This window comes from Apis cerana, linkage group LG10 (genome assembly GCF_029169275.1).
Source record: "Apis cerana isolate GH-2021 linkage group LG10, AcerK_1.0, whole genome shotgun sequence".
NCBI classification, from domain to species: Eukaryota; Metazoa; Arthropoda; class Insecta; order Hymenoptera; family Apidae; genus Apis; species Apis cerana.
Window position 1 is genome coordinate 11919303 of NC_083861.1, and position 20847 is coordinate 11940149.

At 18.3% G+C, this 20847-nt stretch overlaps 4 protein-coding genes across 5 annotated transcripts; 2 read left to right on the forward strand and 2 right to left on the reverse strand.

The window, feature by feature from the left end:
- The first annotated feature begins 171 nt into the window (after positions 1-171).
- On the forward strand, positions 172-12765 carry LOC108002231 (S-adenosylmethionine decarboxylase proenzyme). The gene is made up of 6 exons (XM_017063786.3): positions 172-821; positions 4480-4566; positions 10847-10973; positions 11639-11741; positions 11868-12151; positions 12235-12765. Exons 1-6 carry the CDS (start codon positions 691-693, stop codon positions 12535-12537), a joined length of 1035 nt encoding a protein of 344 aa, XP_016919275.1. The 5' UTR covers positions 172-690; the 3' UTR covers positions 12538-12765.
- LOC133665593 (uncharacterized) lies at positions 12544-16217 on the forward strand. 2 transcript variants are annotated; one of them, XM_062080650.1, is made up of 2 exons: positions 12544-13466; positions 16102-16217. In XM_062080650.1, exon 1 carries the CDS (start codon positions 12544-12546, stop codon positions 13462-13464), a length of 921 nt encoding a protein of 306 aa, XP_061936634.1. In that variant the 3' UTR covers positions 13465-13466; positions 16102-16217. The 2 variants fall into 2 exon arrangements, with proteins under 2 accessions (XP_061936634.1, XP_061936635.1); XM_062080651.1 differs by lacking the exon at positions 16102-16217 and having other exon boundaries at positions 12544-12943; positions 13148-15370.
- LOC108002195 (transmembrane inner ear expressed protein) lies at positions 15369-16633 on the reverse strand. The gene is made up of 3 exons (XM_017063727.3): positions 16493-16633; positions 15820-16172; positions 15369-15714 (listed from the first exon to the last, which is right to left on the reverse strand). Exons 2-3 carry the CDS (start codon positions 16163-16165, stop codon positions 15545-15547), a joined length of 516 nt encoding a protein of 171 aa, XP_016919216.2. The 5' UTR covers positions 16166-16172; positions 16493-16633; the 3' UTR covers positions 15369-15544.
- Positions 16634-16842: 209 nt separating this feature from the next.
- LOC108002232 (probable actin-related protein 2/3 complex subunit 2) lies at positions 16843-20384 on the reverse strand. Its single transcript, XM_028668959.2, has 7 exons — positions 19454-20384; positions 18885-18978; positions 18550-18649; positions 18243-18444; positions 17935-18155; positions 17623-17824; positions 16843-17549 (listed from the first exon to the last, which is right to left on the reverse strand). Exons 1-7 carry the CDS (start codon positions 19525-19527, stop codon positions 17522-17524), a joined length of 921 nt encoding a protein of 306 aa, XP_028524760.2. The 5' UTR covers positions 19528-20384; the 3' UTR covers positions 16843-17521.
- Positions 20385-20847: the final 463 nt, after the last annotated feature.

The window sequence follows — 20847 nt, forward strand, 5'->3', positions numbered from 1 at the left end:
ATAATTTATATTTTAATTTCTATTCACAAGTGTATTTTACAGTTTATAATTGTAAAGTAGAATTATATATAATCTTATATATTATATTTCATAATTATTTATAATTTATATAAGAAAAACTATTAGAATATAATTTTAAAATTAATAAAATTAAAAATCATTAATAAAATAAAATATATATAATAAAATATAATTAAAATATAATTATTTAATTAAAGTAAAAAATAATATATAAATATATATTATATGTAATAATATATATTATTATTTTTTATTTTAATTTGCATTTATATTTTAATAAATAAAAATTTATATATAAATTATTTATTGAAAATTAAAGAATAAATATACTTTAAATGGAATCTATTAATGCGCATGCACCAAAAGTAATTTTCGATTGGTAGAGCAATGGATACACGCATCCATGATAGAGATAGTAGTTAAAAAAGAACGTAACGCAAAGGAGTAGAAAAAGATAGAAAACGCCATCTTGCGCACGCAAAGAAGAGTGAGAGAGATAGAAACCACCGCCAATATGATTACTCGATCACTTGTTCTCAGTAGTAAAGCAAAGTTGGGTGAGAGGGTCGGTTTGTCGTATATTTGGAGCGAAACACAAACTCAAGAAAGAAATTTTTGTTTGTTTTCACATATATCGTAATTGTAAATAATATTTTGTGCCACCAAAGAATGGCAACTACCAAAGACGACAGCACCGATAGCGTGCAATTTTTTGAAGGAGTGGAGAAACTTCTTGAGATTTGGTTCACAAGCAGCAGCAGCATAAACAGAAAGCAGGGCGATCTTAGGCAGATTCCTCAGTAAGTTGAAACATGCTATCTCTCTCAGATTTAATCAATTATTTCTTCTGTTCGTAATTTAATTGAAAATTATCTTTTAAAAGCTATCTATAATTTATATATAATATCATTGTAATTTATAGTATATCATATAATATCAAGCTTTATAGTAATTTAATACAACTTTCATAATTTCTAATCATGTTTGAACATTAATTCATTTATGAGTATGCATTGAAATTAAATTAAAGTATCATAAGTATTAAAAATTAATCAATGACATAATTCAAAATAAATAAATATCTTAATAAAATAAAACCGGTCTCTCAAACATGACTGTACTGCCGGTACCTTGTGGTGTAGTGATGATAATTGTTAGTATGCTTAACCTAACATTTTTTTGAGAATTAGTTTTTTATATTTATGATTATTCTAAAAAGAAAAGATTAATTTTCAATATTTGATAAATTATATTATTATGGTTTTAATTTGATTCATATATTGTTTAATTAAAAAAAAATGATTTTGTTGGAAAATTTTTCTGACGACGCACTACTTTGAATGCATTGAATTGTATAGTAGTATATGTCGTATTTTTTGGCGAAGATCGATGCGCCCACCTTCTTGTTCCAGTAATACCGACCGCTTAAAGCGAGGCTACGAGACTCTGATATATACATACATTACTTTATCTCCTTATTTTAATTGAATATAAATAGACATAAGCACCGATGCGATCTTCCTTTTTTCTAAGATCTTACTAACATCTAGATTAAATCATTGCTTGAAAAAAGTAATTTATAAATTTAAATTCCTTCACTGAATATAATTTTTTTCATTTTTAAAATCGAATATAAATTAATATAACACAATATATTTTTTAAAAAATCGTTATAAGATATGTAAATAATGTTAAACAATTATTATTATTATTATTAACAAATAAAAAATTTAAAATTACAAAATTATTATTATATCATTATATGATATATAAAAATTACTTTTAAAATTTCATTTACAAAATTTATTAATAAGAATAGAAGTAAAATAACTGACGGTTTTTATAATAATGATTTTTAATAGAAAAAAAACAAAAATTTATAGATAGAAACATAGTATTTAAAATATTATTTTTTATCTTTTATTTTATAACTTTATATTCTAATAAAAAATTAAAATATATAAGATTTTTGTTAATGACATTTTATATATTATTGATTTACATAGTACTTTCGAGAAACATGTACTACTACATATATAGTTGTATAAGATATATTTGTATAATTTATATATTTTTATATATTTATATTTTGTATAAAAGTGTATTTTCATAGCAATCGATCAAATATTTCAAATATTTTAAATTAATATTTTTATTTTTCTAAATTATGTATATGTATCTGAAAAGTAAATTACAAGAATATTAAAATATTGTTATTATTATTATATTAAATATTTATAATTACTATTTTGTTATTATTATTATTATAATTATTCGTTTCAAATTCTATATAATAATTTTAAATAAAGTTAAATTAAAAATTATTTAATAAATAATATAAAATTTTTCAATAAATATGAAATGCATATTATTTATATTAAATATTATTATTTGAAAAATGTTTTTCAATATGACTTATTATATACCTTCCCGTAGAGGAAATTTAAAAGCGCGCTATTTATGAATTACAAAACAAGGATATAATAAATATAATTTATGTAACATTTATTATAAATTTTTTAATTGCGAAATCATTTATCAATATTATTTACTATCATTTATTATAGATTTAGTTTAGATATAGATTATATTTATCAATAATTTATTAAAATATAATAATAGAAATAAATAATTTATTTTTATTATATGACGATATTCTATTGTAAACATTTGTTTTAACAAAAATTTATAAACAGGAACTAATAAAACAATCATTTTAATTTTTATATAATTAATTTAATTAAAATTTAGTATTATTATAATCATATCGATATCGAGTAAAAAGATCAATAATTCTTCAATATTCACCTTTGCATTTGAATAGTTTGGATGCATTTGAATAGTTTTGTAATCATTTATTTTATTAATCTATTAAAAATTATTATTAGAATTCATTATTTGGAAATTTAATTTATTTGATTTTCTTGAAATATTTAAAATATAATTCTGATATACATAAATGTTCTAATATTTCAAAGAAAAACTTCGTATAAATTTTTAATTGATTATACAATAATTGTTCCTCTTCAATAGAAAAAATTATAATTATAAATTATAATAGAGTTATATTTATCTTAAATATATATTTTATATATATTTTATATATTTATTTAAGAAAAAATAAAAAAGTTATACATAAATATTAAAAAAACGCAAATTTGAAATTAAATATGGTAGAAATTATACGTATATTGCATATTTTAATATATTAATATTATAATCTAATATTCTCAAGTAATATATTTAATACCATTCAATAAATATGAATATATCAAGTAAAAATTGTCTCGAATAATTCAACATTATTAAGAAATATAAGGATTTTTTTAGGGAATGATAAGTGTAAAATATAAACAGATAAAATTGAAAAGAGGAAGAATATTTTATCATTTTTAACACGTGCACAGTACATGTATTTTATTAGCATTTATCATTTGGATATTTGTCATGTGAAGTATGCTAGCAATAGAAACATTTGAATATTAAAATATTAATATTAATTAAAGTTTATTAAATAATGCAATTTTTTTCTAACTTCATTTGAAATAACTTGAATTCAGTTATTTTGTATATTTTGTATATATAGGCTATAGATGTAGGATATATAGATTCATTTTATATATAGAGTGATTCATTTTGTATATATAATGTTGAGGTAATTTATAATATAAACGAGTTAATGGTTAAATAAAAAAAAAGATAATAATAATTAAAATTATTGTTTGAAGCTTCCTTTCCAAATATAAGACGAAAAAATAAGACGAAAAACATAAATTTTAGTTTATTTTTTTTTTTTATTTGTTTTTGCATATCAAATCATCTCATTATCTGATCTTTTATTATCGATTTTATAACTTTATTTATAATATTATTTTAAATTATTATTTTAAAATTTTATTTTAAATTATTTTAAATAATTAATTTATTTTAAAATACATATTAATTAATAATTAATTAATATTAATTAATTGATATGATACTTTACTTCATTAGATAATATAAATTTTAATATTATTTTAATATTTTAACATTTTAACATTTATTGGATAATATAAATTAATATAAATTTAGATTTGATATTAAAAATTAAATATTAAAAATAAAATTAATTTTTTTTTAAATTTAATTTATTTTTAATTTTTTTTTATATAAATTGAATTTATCGATATTTGAAATATTTTAAAGTGATATATATCTATATATATTTCAAATAAATAAATTAATTTTACCATATAAATATTTTTAGGATTTTTAAGGATTAATAAGTTGAATTATTTATTGATAGTATGTATATATATATATATTAATGATGAATATAAATGTCTTTAAATAAATATTTTTTTTAAAACAATTAATTATAAAGAATAAAGAAGAATGATAAATTTTATAAACGATATTTTTTGTATATCAATTGATATTAATAAAAGTTATATATAAAAAGTTAATATTTTGTTTCAGATGGAAGTGGCAATCGTTACTAAAAATCGTTCGTTGTGAGATTATCAGCATTTGTCGTACTGAGCATGTAGATGCTTATGTTCTCAGGTAGATATTTAAACTTTATATAAATATTTAATATCTTTAATATTATTTTATTTTATTTTATTTTAAATATTATATGTATTATGTGTACGTTGGTTATTATTAATTTACTTAAATATCTAGAAGAATACAGAAAATACAGAAAAAAAATTGAAAAAGAAAATTATGAAATAAATGAAATATTATATTATATTTATCTTTATTTAATTTAATAATAACTGAAGTTCTATAAAGATTAACATTACATTTTTAAGTTGAAATGTAAATTAATAATTATATAAATATATTTATTATGGTTTTATATATTTTTATGTTCTATGTTTTAAAAATAAATCGTGCAAGAGATAAATAAATGATATTTCATAATTATCTTTATATTAGCTAAAATTATCTTTAATCTCTAGCTAAAAAATATCAATTTTTTTTAACAATTTAATACAAACTTTATAGTGTTTTATAATATTAAAATAAATGTAAGCATAATTGATTTTCTTTTATACTTTATATCTTTATGTAAAATATTTTTTTGTATTTATATATTTTTCAAAATATTTGCTTGTGAAAATTAAAATGATAAAAAATAAAAATTTAAAATTTTAAGGGCTTAACTAAATGAAAAATAATTATTTAATATAAAATTTTTAATTAATTTTATTAAAAAAATGAAAAAAGTAATGAATTACAGAAAAAAAATAAAGAGAAAAATGGAAGCGATGTTTATCAAAAATATTTTGCAAGCAATGAGATAAATTTATACTCTCTTTTTTAACTTTTATTATTAAATTTGAGATAATAAGATCATTAGAATAATATATAAATTTTATATTTTTCAATTAAAATTATGAAACTAAACTAAATAAACTAAATAAATTTTTAATCTATAAAGAATGAATAGTACAATTTTCATGAAGTAAATATATAAATATAAAATTTTATAAAACTTATTAATATTTTAAAAAAATAATTTACAATATATTATCATTATGTATTTTAAAAATTTCTTGAAAATAAATGTATATACAAATTAAATATATATTTATTATATAAATTAAAAATAATATATATGATAATATATGATATATTAAAAATATAAAAATTATTGATATATGTTTAAATATTTTCTTAAATTATATTTATTCTATTTTCTTATTTCTTTTTAATTACATTAATTTTGTGATAAGATCATTTTTACGAACTTTTAATTCTTCGTGAATCTTGCCTGGGTTTATTTTGACTTACGTTCCCAGAACCTCATCAAATTCCATACTATAATGATCCAATATATATAATGAATAATCTAAGCTGTCAATTGTTTATGTTACAACTGATAAGGTAATCTTTATACTTTAAAATGCATTCTTTGATTAGTTCTCAGTATTATATCTTGAGAGAAAGACTAAGGCAGCTAGAATAATTGTTATTATATATTTTCATCCTCTTCTGATATTTCTTACAAATTTTTCCTAATAGGATTAATGAAATTTCTTTTAATTCTTTTGTTATTTTTCTTACATATTTTTATTTTTTTATTTTTATTCTATTAAAAATATAATTAATTTTGAAGAAATGAAATAATATAAAAATTATAATATTGTTACATTTTTTCTCATAATATCATATAACTTTTATTATTTATACTTATTACTTATACTTATTACTTATATATTATATATTCTATTATTTATATATAATTTTCATAATTTATAGTATTTTAAAATATTATATAGTAATATAATATTATAATTTATAGAAAATTTATTAAAGTTTATTATAATTATTTTAATTATTATAATTAATTATTATATATTTTAAATTATAATAAAAAAATTATTTTTTACTATATTATATATTTTAATTAAAAAATTATTTTTTATTATATTATTTATTATATTTATTTTTTACTATAAAACAAGAATTGTAAATATACAGAAAAATTCCTAGAAAAAAGATAGTTTCTATTCTATCTAGACATAAAGAAGTATGAACTGACAGATTTAAAAAAATTATTTTTTTAATAAATTTTATAAATTAAATATTAATTTCGTGTTATTAGACATTGTTTATTTAGAAAAATAATAAATAATAATGTTATTATAAAATGTGTTATTGATTTTTCTGAAAAATAATAGATTTACTTTAGAAATTTTTAAGGAATTTTATATAATTTTTAAGAAATATTGATCTATACAATGATATATGTGATTAAATTATTTTATTATTTTGATCACATACATGATCATGATCAAAATACATGTAAAAATATGAAAGAAAAAAGATATAAAAGAATTAATTACTAAATTTACTAAAAAAGAAATATTTATTCAAAATAATAAGATTTATAATATGTAATATTTTAAATTATGAGTTTATTATTATAATTATTAAAAGTCTATTAAATAATAAATTACTTGCAAATCAGAAATAAAATGAAAATATCATTATGTAATTTCATTTTTAATAACATTTTTGGCACAATTTTATTTATCGTTTGAAAAATAAAGTTTAAATCTCGTATCGATAAAATCTAAATTTTTAAATTTGCAATTTAAATAATTTTAGTTTTTTATAAATAAACCAATAATTCAAATCTTTAAATTTTTTTCTAAGTAATTAAACATTTTTAATTATTCACAAAAAAAATATATGAAATATCAGTAAAAGTTCATTTTTCAATATATGAAATTAAAATATGTATATATAATATGTATATATATATATAAAAAATGCAATTTTACAAATGTTTAATCATCTATATTTTATTAAATTTCAAAGTTATTTTTTATTATTTATACAAAATTTAAACAAAATTTAATATGACCAAAAATATATTTTATTAATTTCAAAAAATACTGTCTATTATCACGATGTAAAAGAGTATTATAGAGTACTAATAAAAATACTATTTTAACTCTACAGATTTATATATTTGAATGAGGAAGTCATAGAGAAATATTTCTTAATCAACTATTCATTGAAAAATTATAGCTAAATTGAGGAAAATGATCGCATAAACCTATATTATCGTAATTTTAACTATTACCTCTTTCAATATATATTTTTCTAAAATTATTTTAAATTAATATTTTAATTTTAATTATGTATGAATTATACATGAATTAATTTAAATTAATGTTTAAAATTTTTTAAAATCGATATTTTTATAAATAAAAATATTTATGAAAAAAATTTATTTCATATTTTTTTTTATTATTATTTACAAATTATAATTTATATTAAAATATTATTATATTAAAATATATTAAATAAATTAATATGTTTGATTCATATTTTTTTATATATATTTATAATGTGATTATTAAATTATATATTATTATATATATTCTTCTTTTTTAATGTTATGTTACTTATTATGTATTATTATGTATTATTATTATGTATTATATGATAAACATTGTTAATTATCATTTTTAAATTATGTAATCTAATTATTCTTCGAAATTAACTAAGTAATAATGGCTTTATATAATATAATATAAATTGTTATGTTATATTATATATGTATTACGTTAAATTATTTCGAATTATTAATTTTATTTTTCTATATATTTTGTTTTTTATTTTTATATGTATTTTGTTTTTTATCGCTTTAAATTTAACGAACTAATATAGTATTAAAAAAGTTTATAACAAGATAAGATATCTATTCATTAGAGACATTCTTAATCTTTTACTAATTAAAAAGGATTTGAAAGTTAAAAGAGATTTAATATTTAAAGTGAACTTCTTTTTTCAATATATCATTATTCAATATATCATTATTTTTTTGATTAAATTCCAATTCGATATTTGATATTTTATTTATTTATTATTGAAATAGAAATTACATTATTATGATCATTGATTTGTTACCGGATTCGTTTTCAGGAAAAGATTAATCGTTTCTTTCTAATTGTCATATCTTATATTGATATAAAAATTGAACTTTATCATATCGTATAATATGTGTGCTTATAAATGAGAATTTTTTAATAAAACATTTATGATAAAAATATAAATTAACTTTATTTGTAGGAATAAGAGAAAAATGTCCATTATTTTATTTTAAATTTGTATAAAAAATTGAAAGTATATATTTTTTTTAGCAGAAATTGCTAAAAAAATCATTTTGCTGTTTGATAAATTTTATTTCATTTATTATTTTTTTTCAACAGCTTTTTCGCGTTGCACAATGTTAACACGCATTGTTATATATATATGCGCGTATACATATATGTATGTGTACCAAAGAAAGAGAAAGAGATTGTATTTCTGAAATTAAAATTGAATATGAACTATTTTATTATATTTTATTACAAAGTAATTTTATTATTTTATTACAAAATAATATAACCCATAATCATAAAAATTAAATATTTCTCTAATTGATAATACATATCATAAACATTCAATCTATTTACTCAGCTTTTTTTTTTATTCAGCTTAACTTTATGAGATTTTTATCGATTCATAAATTTTTTGTTCAAATATACTATAATAAAATTTTATTCTAAGAAAAATGTACAAATTAATTTAATATTTAATATTAATTTAACATTAATTTAACATTATTTATATATTATTATGTATATAATAATATATAATATTGGCATGTTTAATAAAACATTTTTTTTTATAAAATTTTTTCAAACTTAATTATTTAATATAAAATACTGTAAGTTTAAATTATTAAAGATTAAATATTAGTTGTAATGCATTCTGTAAAATATTTTTATTTTAAAAAATAAGTCAAATAAAATCTTAAATTTCATATTTTATATTTTATAATTTAAATTTATTATATTTTATAATTTAAATAATATCTTATGAACTGATCTTTGAAAAAAATTATGAAAAATAATGTCGCAAATATTACAATGTGAAAAAAATTTGAGAGTTCATAAAAGAATCAGTATTTTAAATAATTGTATTTATATTTTATCATATTTAAATCAATATCAAAATTATCTTGTCTATATTGTACTTTCATCGGTAGCTTATTATAATGTTTCATTTTGATTAATAAAATAATTCATATATTTCATTTATTATGCACTTTTACTCAGAAAATCTAGGGTCAATGGGGTCTAATATGAAATATCAATGATAACCCGTAAATCATATTTAGTAAATTCTAGAAGAAATTGTGATATTTAATTTAGTTTTAGGGAAGTTATACAAACATCCATAATGAATTTAGAAGATCGTATTTTTATAAAGATACGACTTAATCAAACATTATATTTAAATATAATTAAATTCATTTCTAAATGATAAATGATATATATATTTCTAATAAATTATTTTTTTTAGTTAATATATTAAGTATTTTACAAAATGTTAATAAGCATATTTTGACTTACTTAATCTTTATATCTAATACCATCTAGATCTGAAACTAAAAATAATTTTACAGTAGAAGCCAAGTAAATGTCTTTTAATAATCTTCATTCTTTGATAACCTTCAACTTTATTATTTATATTAAAAATTTTCATCAAAAAAGAACAAAATTTAATTTCAATAAAATATTTAAAATTTTTTTAAATATATTACATATAATATTATATATTATTCTTACAATTTTTTTTATTTTTTTATTGACATTTTTAAAATTATATTTAAGTTTTAAAATTTAATTTTTTAAAATTATATTTAACAAAAAACAATAATAAATTTATAATAAATTTTAAATATTGTTAAACACGTGTTTCTGTCGTCATTGCTCTTCTGAAATATTGATTAACGACGATGATGTCATATGTTAAAATGTAATAATGTAAATTTTGTAATGTAATATTTTTGAAATATTTCCTTAAGATATAAATAAATGTTTATAATTGGTAAATAATAAATATTTAAACAGTTTCATATTGATATTTGAAACTGTCATATTTCTTTTTAGTAAATGTCTTAAATTTTTTTAAAAATTCTAGTATCTGATTGAAAATTGTTTATTTTTATCGAAATGTATAAACAAAAATATTATATTATTTCATTTTTTTATATAAATATTGATATTAAGTAAACATATATTAAATAATAATTATGAGATATTAAGAAATGTTGATACATTTATTTGATTTTACAATGATCTTGAAAATTTTTGCTAAAATGATTAAATATCAACATGATATTTTCTTTTGATATCCTATAATATTTATCTGTAATATTTATTTTGTTTATTTATTTATTATATATATAATGAATATATTATCAATTTTTTAAATGTATATTTTGTATATTCAATATTAATACAAAATTATAGAAATATAAATTATTTTACAGTGAAAGCAGCATGTTCCTATCAAAACGTAGACTTATTTTGAAAACATGTGGCACAACTACTCCTCTTCAATGTTTGGAGCCTCTTTTGGAACTCATAAAAGAATATACTGGCTTTGAAGAAGTGGAGGTATAAAACATTTTCTATATTTTTTATTATTAATATATCAAAATATTTAAAATGTTTCTTAAGAAATAATTACTTATAAAATTAATTATTTATCTAACATTTTAATATTGAATAAATATATTTAATATAAATAATTAATTATATAAAATTTAAAATGTAAATGAAATATCTAAAAGACAATTATGAAAATCTTTTTTTTAGAAATCACATATTGAAAATTATTATATTTATCAATATAACATTATAATATTATAATATTAATAATAAACATTTTTTATATATTAAAATATGAATCTTTTGATAATATAATATTCTTTATAATAATTATTATTTATTGCAAACAAATTAAACTTAAAAGTACTTAGCTATATAACTTGACCTAGTACATGGATAAGTATCTATATATAGGAAACCTCTAATATACAGGATACATCTCTACCTCTTGGTTTATTGATCTTTCCTACTCATGATATAGTACATGAAAATATATTTGTTCAAATTATCTCTAATTTAATATTTTAATATGTCTTGTAATATATATAATATGTCTTTGAATATATATTTTAATTAATTTTATTTCATTATTATATAATAATTAAATTATTAATTGTTTTCTTAATCAAATTCCAGAAAAATTAAAATACAAAAAATTATAATTATTTCAGAATGTATTTTATTCGCGAAAAAATTACAAGAAGCCAGAATTGCAAATATCTCCGCATCAAGCATTTGAAGAAGAAGTTGGCTTACTCGATACATTTTTTCCAGGTAATAATTTTTATATATTTATATATTCAGATTTCCAAATAGGAGATTTGAAATAGCTATTATATAATTAATAATTTTAAGAAAGAAAAACTTAAAAAAAAATTTAATTTGCTGTATTTTTTTTAGGTGGAGAAGCCTATTGTTTAGGTTCCGTAGATTCAGATTGTTGGTATTTATATACTTTGAATAAAGAGAAGTCTGTTGATGAACCCTCAGAACCAGATCAAACCCTAGAAATCTTAATGACTCATTTAGATCCAGAAATAATGGCTCTTTTCACTAGAGATGTATGCTCATCTGCAGATGAAGCAACTCAAAAATCAGGAATTGACAAACTTATTCCAAATATGATTATTGATGATTTTTTATTCGAACCTTGTGGATATTCAATGAATGGAGTATCTAAAAATGTAAGTATTCTTCATAAAAAATAATCTTGTATATAAAATAAATATAGAAATAAATACTTAGTAAATAAATATTATTTTTACAGGGAAATTACATGACTATTCACATCACACCAGAACCAGAGTTTTCATATGTCTCATTTGAGAGTAACATTCCAGAAGCATCATATGAGGAAATAATACGACGTGTATTGAACACTTTTAAACCAAAAAAATTTGTTGTAACTGTCTTTGCTAACAAAGAATCAATAGCTGCTAGTTGTCCGCGTGATTTAGAACAAACTGATTTTCTAAAATGTTCTGGTGATTGGCTCCGTACAGATGTACAATATTGTCGTTTCAAGAATTATGATTTGACTTGTGCATTTTATTCAAGATTCCCAAGCTGAGGGTTCATGGACGCTTCATTCGGACCTAATGAATCAGGAACAAATGAAGCGCTTATTAATAATTCTTCTTTTTCGCAAACTTCTTTTTCTTTTTTTAATTCTATAAATGAAAAAAACAAATTTAATCAATCTATAAAACATATATTAAAACCTACAAATATTTACAAAAAACATAATCTTGTATCTACTCAATATATAAAACATAATAATGAAACAAATCTTAATGAATGCACTGCTACACAAAATTCTATAATTACCCGAGGAAAGAATGTTACAACACCCACAATTCCACTAATTACATCCACGCCACAATCCATTAATCCTGATGTGTCTATAGAAGATAAATATTTAAATAGAAAAAGTAACGATTGTCATTCTCTGCAGAATTACATGGATATTAATAGAGGTACTAATTCTTATTCTATACGATCAATATCATCACCACAGTTAACAATTAAACCCCTTACACGATCTAAAGTTTATAGGAAAACATCTTTAAAATCAATGAATTTATCAAATTCTATGTTAGATCATAATATATCTAATCATCGTAAAAGTAATTTTTTGAATTCGGAAAATCGTATAATTAATATTTCTAATTGTTCTATAGCTTCCACAGATAAAAAAGTACATTTTTCTTGTATTTCGGAATTGACTCAAGAAAATAATTCGACTGATACAAAAAATAAGTGGAATATGGGAGAAGTACATATTACTTGTAATCCACTTTCAACACCATATCCATATTCCACACCCCATCATAATATTATAAGTGAAACTGTAACAGAATCGCTAGATGATGAACCAAAAAGTCGAAGTTGCGGAAATTTTTTGCCAATTTTATCATTGATTCCACAAACAGTAATCAGCTTTCAATATTTAAGCCCAAAAATGAAATTTTCATGGTGGAGAAACAAAATCTCGTGAAGGTACGCTTAAGTAGACCATTTAGCGCAATTGTTGCTAGTGGTCTTATAGCACAATTAAATGCTATTTGGTCAAGCTCTATGAAAACCTCTTACCTCGTAGTTAGTTTCCAATCTTCATCAATTAGAGGTATCCTATCATCGCTATACTTAAATGTCAGCCTATACCTCTTTATTATTATAAATAAAATCATACTGAAAGAATGCATGCAAATAGATTTTAAAAGCATAAATAGTTCTTTCATTCTATGGAAACGTTTTGCACAATGTACAACTTTGAATTCTTTCAAAACAATATTGTACATTACGTTTCTATTGGATCCTCTAGTCCATGAAGTTTTTCCTACATTTATTAATTTATAGGTAGAATAAAACATAAAGTATCCTTGTTCCATGTGAAAAATTCTCTTATAAAGTCTAGTTAATCAATATTTCTTGTAAGAATTCATTTTAGAAAAATCAAAATAGATCATATTACAATATTACAGGATATAGTTTCAAATGAGATATATTAGTAATATCGGAATTCTCTTAAATTTATTTTTATTATAAATCATTTTTTCAGATAAAAGGATATCTATTTTAAAAAAATTCTTTATAAAAATTATTTTCTAATTAAAAAATAATTATCTATTTAAATATATTTTTTCTATTTATATTTATAAATATAAATATGAAATAACTTTTTTCTTAATTCGATGTATTATTTCTAAAAAAATTTATTGATTCATATAAATATCTATAAAAGATTTATTAAACTTTTTAATGTCGTAATTCATCAGAGTATGATTAAAATATTCCACATGTGAATAACTACTATATGTGATATTATTAAAAATATGAAAAATAATACACCAGTTGGTGTTGTACAATGTTGGAAATTTAGATTAGATCTTTGTAAACCTGATATAGATTTCCTTACTAAATTAATAATCATTCTATGAAATGGAAAGAGCATTGAACTAGTTAAATTACTATGATTAATTAAATCATTCCTATATGCGTGTGTGTAAAATATGTGTGAGCGATGTATGCATATATGACAAATATTTCTTCTAAAATTTTTATTTTTCTGTGAGAAATATTTATATCAACAAAGAAGCAACCATATTTCTAAAAAGTTGATTAAAATTTAACTTTTGTTAAATTTAATTTTTTGAATATTCAAGTTTTTATAAAAAAAATTTATATTTTGTTATTTTTTCCTCTGCTTGATTTTCAATATTTCCTGTATAAAATCAGTTGTAAAAGTTATTTTCAATTATACTATTTATTTTATTTGTCAACAAATAAATAGGTTTTATAAGTATCTATATTCTGTTAAATTTTATTTTATAATATTTCCAAAAAATATTTTAAAAATAATAATAATGCATAATTTTATAGTTACTCAAATACAGTAAATTATAAAAATATTTCAGTTTTCAAAGAAAGAGAGAGAGAGAGAGAGACAATAAGAATTATTTAAAAAGTATTATCTAAAAATTTTGTTTCACATACTTATAAGATGTTTTAATTTTATAAATGTACTAATAGTAATAACTTAATATTCTTTAAAAACAAATATAATAATCTTTAATCATGAATGAGAATATAAAATTTATATTATATTTATTTTTTATTTTATGAATGTTATACACATGTATGTGTATATCTATATATTTCATTTAAATTACATATAATTTGTAAAAAATTTATTTTGTTTAAAAATAATGAAGAATCTGCACTTTTTACAATATTAATCATCTAATAATATAAGTAAATAAATAATGTGGTAGGTAATATACATTAGTCCTATTATATGCTTTCTAAAATGTATTATCTTTTGCTATAGATTATTGTTGCATGTAAGATAACTTAATTTCTGTATTATACTCATAAAATAAAGATTATATTTAGTCAATTAATGATGTATAGAATTTATTTATTTTGTTTAATGTTATATTTCTTATCTTTTATTATAATATCTAATTTAATTATTATAAATTTTAATTAGAAATATAATATTAGTAATAATCATTGTTTTAAAAAATAAGATCTATATTTGTATTTGATAATAAGTAAAATAATTTATAAATTTATTAAATTATATTACCAGTATTGGAATATTCTTGTTTATTAAAATAAATTCCATTAAATATTCCATTGAATTTTGAATGCAATTTATGGATATTTTTATATGTTAATTCTTCATGAAGCTTTTGTACTTCATAAGTTTCTATATCAAATTTATTTTGAATTTTGCTTAATGCTAATAATGAAAAATAGATATATCAATACTAATTAATTTAATAGATAAAATAAATGAAAGTTAAATTTTAATTTTCTTCATATTACAACTTTTAAATTTCTTTACCTTTTTTCAAATCCATATCATTCATTTCTATATTACTGATTTTAGATAACTCATGTCTAAAATTGTCTGTTATTTTTTTTCGAATATAATCAGCTTCTATTTCTTGTTTAGTTCGTGGTACTCTGAATCTGATGCAACAACAAAATCCAATCAATATACTAAGTAGAATAGAAAGAATTATGCCAGCAAGTTGCCAAACTCGAAACCCTGCTAGTACTTCATCTTCTAACCATTTTTCAACTTCACTTCCAACACAATCTTCATATTGTATGACTATTTCAGGTGAACAAGGTGACAAAGATGAAGATAAAGTTGATGCAATAGTTGATTCATTTACTATCTTCATAATTTAACTGGAAAGTTTGAATTTATTTAGAAATAAATTTTCTAAAAGCAAATGTCATTATTAAATCATTATTATAATTATTTGATTTTATTTTTTGTTTTATGATATTAATAATATAATTTATAAATATCTTATACATATATAATTAAAAAATTAAACTTTAATTATATCAAAAAATTAATACAAAATAATATAAAATTTGTTTCAGAATTATTAATAAAATATTTTGTTTAAAAATTTATATATATATATATATATATATATATATATACACATATATACATATTTCAATTCTAATAAATTATTGTAATCATTTATAATACTTACATATTAAAAGAAATATAATGAAATATATGTATCAACATTGAAGATTTCAATTTTTTTCATTTAATTATAAAAATAATTAATACAATGAACTTTAAACAGAATGTGTATTTTGTAGAAAAACGCGTATAACTGAAATTCTATGAGGCACATACTGTAGCTTTTATGTCAGTGTTAAATAAAGAGGTGTGGTTATTAATGAATCCCTATTTGGCACACCCTAGTTTTTATCTTAATCTTATTTTCCAATCCCTATATCCATTTACTAATTATATATTAATATTAATTTTCATAATAATTCAATATTTTCAATTAGTACAAACAAAGGTTTGATAATTATATCACTTATAATATAGAATTAATACTTTTATTATATTACAATTAATATGTTAATAAGAGAGACAATAAAATGTAGCTAATAAAAATAATTTATCAAAAAAGACATCTATGTTATTAAAAATACAAATGATACATCAATATATTATTTTGTAAAATCCACGCGTTTCTTGTTATTTTAAACATTTTCGTTGTACGTGGAATTTAAAAAAAAAAGATCATTTTCGTGAATTTATTAAGATAAAAAATTTAAAGAAAGAGAAGTGCGATTATGTATCTTTGATTTTAAAGATAGAATTAATTACATTTTATCGAATAAAAATAAAAGAAATTTTTAATTATATTCGTAAACAGACTATTCCCTGATTTTTTTGAAAACTTTATGCATTTTAATAATATTATTTAAAAAATTTCGATATAAAATGACTTTTCAATCATATTGCTGTGTACACATTTCAAATGTATTTAGCAATATAGAGTTTTTATAAAGAACATTATATTGTTCATAGATAATGAATATTAAGACTCAAAAATTGATAGTTTTTAAGTCATGTGATGAATTAGAATCTTTTGTTATAAACAATAACAAATTTTCTTGCCAGAAGATCAAAAAATTTCTAATAAATCTATAAGATAAATGAGAAATCATTTATCTTTTATTAAAACAATATAAGGAATATAATTTTATGTTTACACTCATTCCTTCCTAATGAATGTTCGACCCCTGTAAAATATATTTTCAAATTTAATATCCTAATGTAACATATTAAAAAAGAAATATTTTTGAAAGAACTTACGTGATAGTTTTTTTCTCAGTGTTTTTTGATTGAGATCTTGCTCTATTTAATATTTTTAAAAAATCTGTTGTTTTTGTACGCATTCTTGAATGAATATAAACTTTACTATATTTAATATGATAATGTAAATAATTTCTAAACATATGTATTAAGTCAATGGTATTATCACGAGCTTCTCTGTTTGTATGTCTTGGAAATAATACTATAGAAAAAAAATATAAAGAAAAAATTAATGTAAAATTTATAAATTTTAATAATTTTTATAATTTGTTATTTTTTTTATAATTTTAACATAATTAAATTAATATTTACCAAATGTAATGTATCCAATACAATCTCCAACAGCTGCTTCAGAATCTTGTAATTCTAATGGTGGTTCTCGATGATTAAATAAAACTTGTGGAGCTGTATGACTTGCACGTCTACCCTCTTTCAATTCTTGTAAAAATAATTTTCCAATAACCATATCATCTTCATCTTTAAATATTGTGCTAAATACCACTGTTACCCTATCACTTTTGGCTTCAACATACCTTTATATAAAATATATATAAATTAAAGATATTATTTACTTTTATCATTTTTATTTTATATATTATAAAATAAAAGTACATTCTTACATTGTTTCTTCATCTCTATATTGAATAACTGCCCTTTTTTGCAATTGTGTACCTGGTGAATCATAATATTCTTCTTGAAAATCAAAATACTTTTCAAAAACACTAGCAAAACAATGCCTTTTTAAAAGTGCAATTTTTTTAACTAATGATTCCCAATCTTCAGGCAAATTTTCCAAATCTATTAATACAGAGACATTATAACCTAATAAAAAAAATACCAAAATCTTATTAAATAATATTTGAATAACATAATTAATAATTATTATTAATTTATTAAATATTTCTTAAACTTAATTATATTGTTTACCATTTTCAGGAGCTATAAGATAAGGTCCATATTCACGTATAAGTAACTCATCAGCCCCATGTTCTTGCAATTGTTTATAAAATTTAAGTAAAATACTTATCTGTAATAAAATTAAATACATTATTTAAAAGAAAAAATATCAAATATAAATAAATAAAAAAATACCAAATAAAGTTTTATTGTGAATTATTATTATTATAAATTTAAGTTTGATTAATATTTAAATAAAATAAATAAATAATATTAATTATATATTACTATTTTAATATATAATATATAAATTTTATACATTATTATGCTAAAAAATACACATAATAAAATTTTTTAGAACTTACTCTAATTTTTGACTTGTCACCACTTAAATTAGAAATATGAAATAAAACTCCATCAAAATCTGCTATAACAACATCTGTAGATTCTGGTTTATGACTATAAAAAAAGATATATTTTAATTATATTACATATATTAAATATATAAAATACAAAATTATTAATTGATAATGAAAATTAATTATATTATAAACATAATAATATATTATTTTCATTATTTTTTGTTTTCATAAATTTTTAATATTAATTATATATTTTTTATATTAAGATAGTATTAAATAAATATTAAAATAGATGACTAAATGCTGGAAAAATTATATTTTACATAAATATTTTTTGATATAATGTAAATAGATTTAAATTTTTAATCATTTTTTTTAATTTATATATATAATATATATATATATTTTTATATATATATATATATATATATATATATATATAAATATTAAATATTCTATTAAAATAAACATCGCTAATATTTGAAATGGACACCGCCCTAATTTATAATCTTTAACTTTATCTTAAAAACGTGAAAAATATCTTGTTCTTAAAAAAGGAACACTTTACTTACCCCGACAGAGCATTTTTTATTTTGTTACTTAATGTTTCTTCTAGTATCCTATTGTGTATCTCTAATAAAATCATTATTATATCTTATATTAATTAATTTTAATATTATAACACAGTAATTATTAATTATCTATTGAGAAATTCAATCATATACACGATTCTGACTAATTTCTAATCTTTTCTCTTGTACCAAGTGATCGTAGATTTAACATAGCCAGATCACCTAACTATATGTATGTTGTACCACTACCAATAGCAATTGATTTATTGGACAATATACATTTTATGATATTCTATTTAATATGTTAAAATTTTCATTTATTTATTTCATAGATATATATAATATATAAACATTTTTATTAATTGAATTCAGAAAATAATTAATTACTTTACTAATCTAGTTATAACTAAGTACTTAAGTCAGTTTACAATACAGAAAAATATTAAAAGTTCACCACATATTGTATCAATGTTCATACATTATAAGAAAAATTAAAATAGATTTCAAATATTTACTAATAATGTTTTATTTTAATTTTAAAAATAATTTCATAAGCATAATGGTTTTATTTTGTCGGAATATTTTATTTAATCCGAATTAATAAAATAAAGTTCTTATGATATATTCATATTATATATATTCATATTAGTTATCTCTAAGATAATTTTTTAATTTTTTTGTTATTAATAAATTTTATATTTCTTGAATTTTAAATAATCTTTATGAACTTTTTAAATAAATTTTTAAATTTAAATTTAAAATTTAATTAAATAACAATAATTAAATAATTTAAAAAAATAACATAACAAATAAAATGATTTATATATTTTTAATTAATCTAAAGATACGTATTCTTTTATTTTAATATTTAAATATTACTTACTAATTAATATAAATAACATTAAAAAAGAAGATTTCATATTATATGTATTAAAATGTGATTAAATATATATATTATTTTACAATATATATATTAAAATATTAGAATTTCATAATATTTAATTAAAATTCGCGCCAAAAATTTCAAAACAATATGCATTCACAATTAACAATATATATATTCTCTGAATCAAATATCGAAAGTTCATAAAATCATGACATATGTTGCAATTTATTGGAAGACAAAATATTAAAATCTAAATCAATTTATATCGTTATAGAATGTATATGTGTGTATATATATATATGTTTGATGTTTATTGATATACATAACTTTTATTATACTGATTTTATATTTCCAAAAATTGTGGAGTAATGAATAATTAAAAAATTTATAAATGATTTTGAAATTAATTTCAACAATAACTGAAATCACATTATTTGATTTATTTACATCCAGTAATTAGATTCAATGAACTGCCCTACTACATGAATTCATTATAATATCGACCATA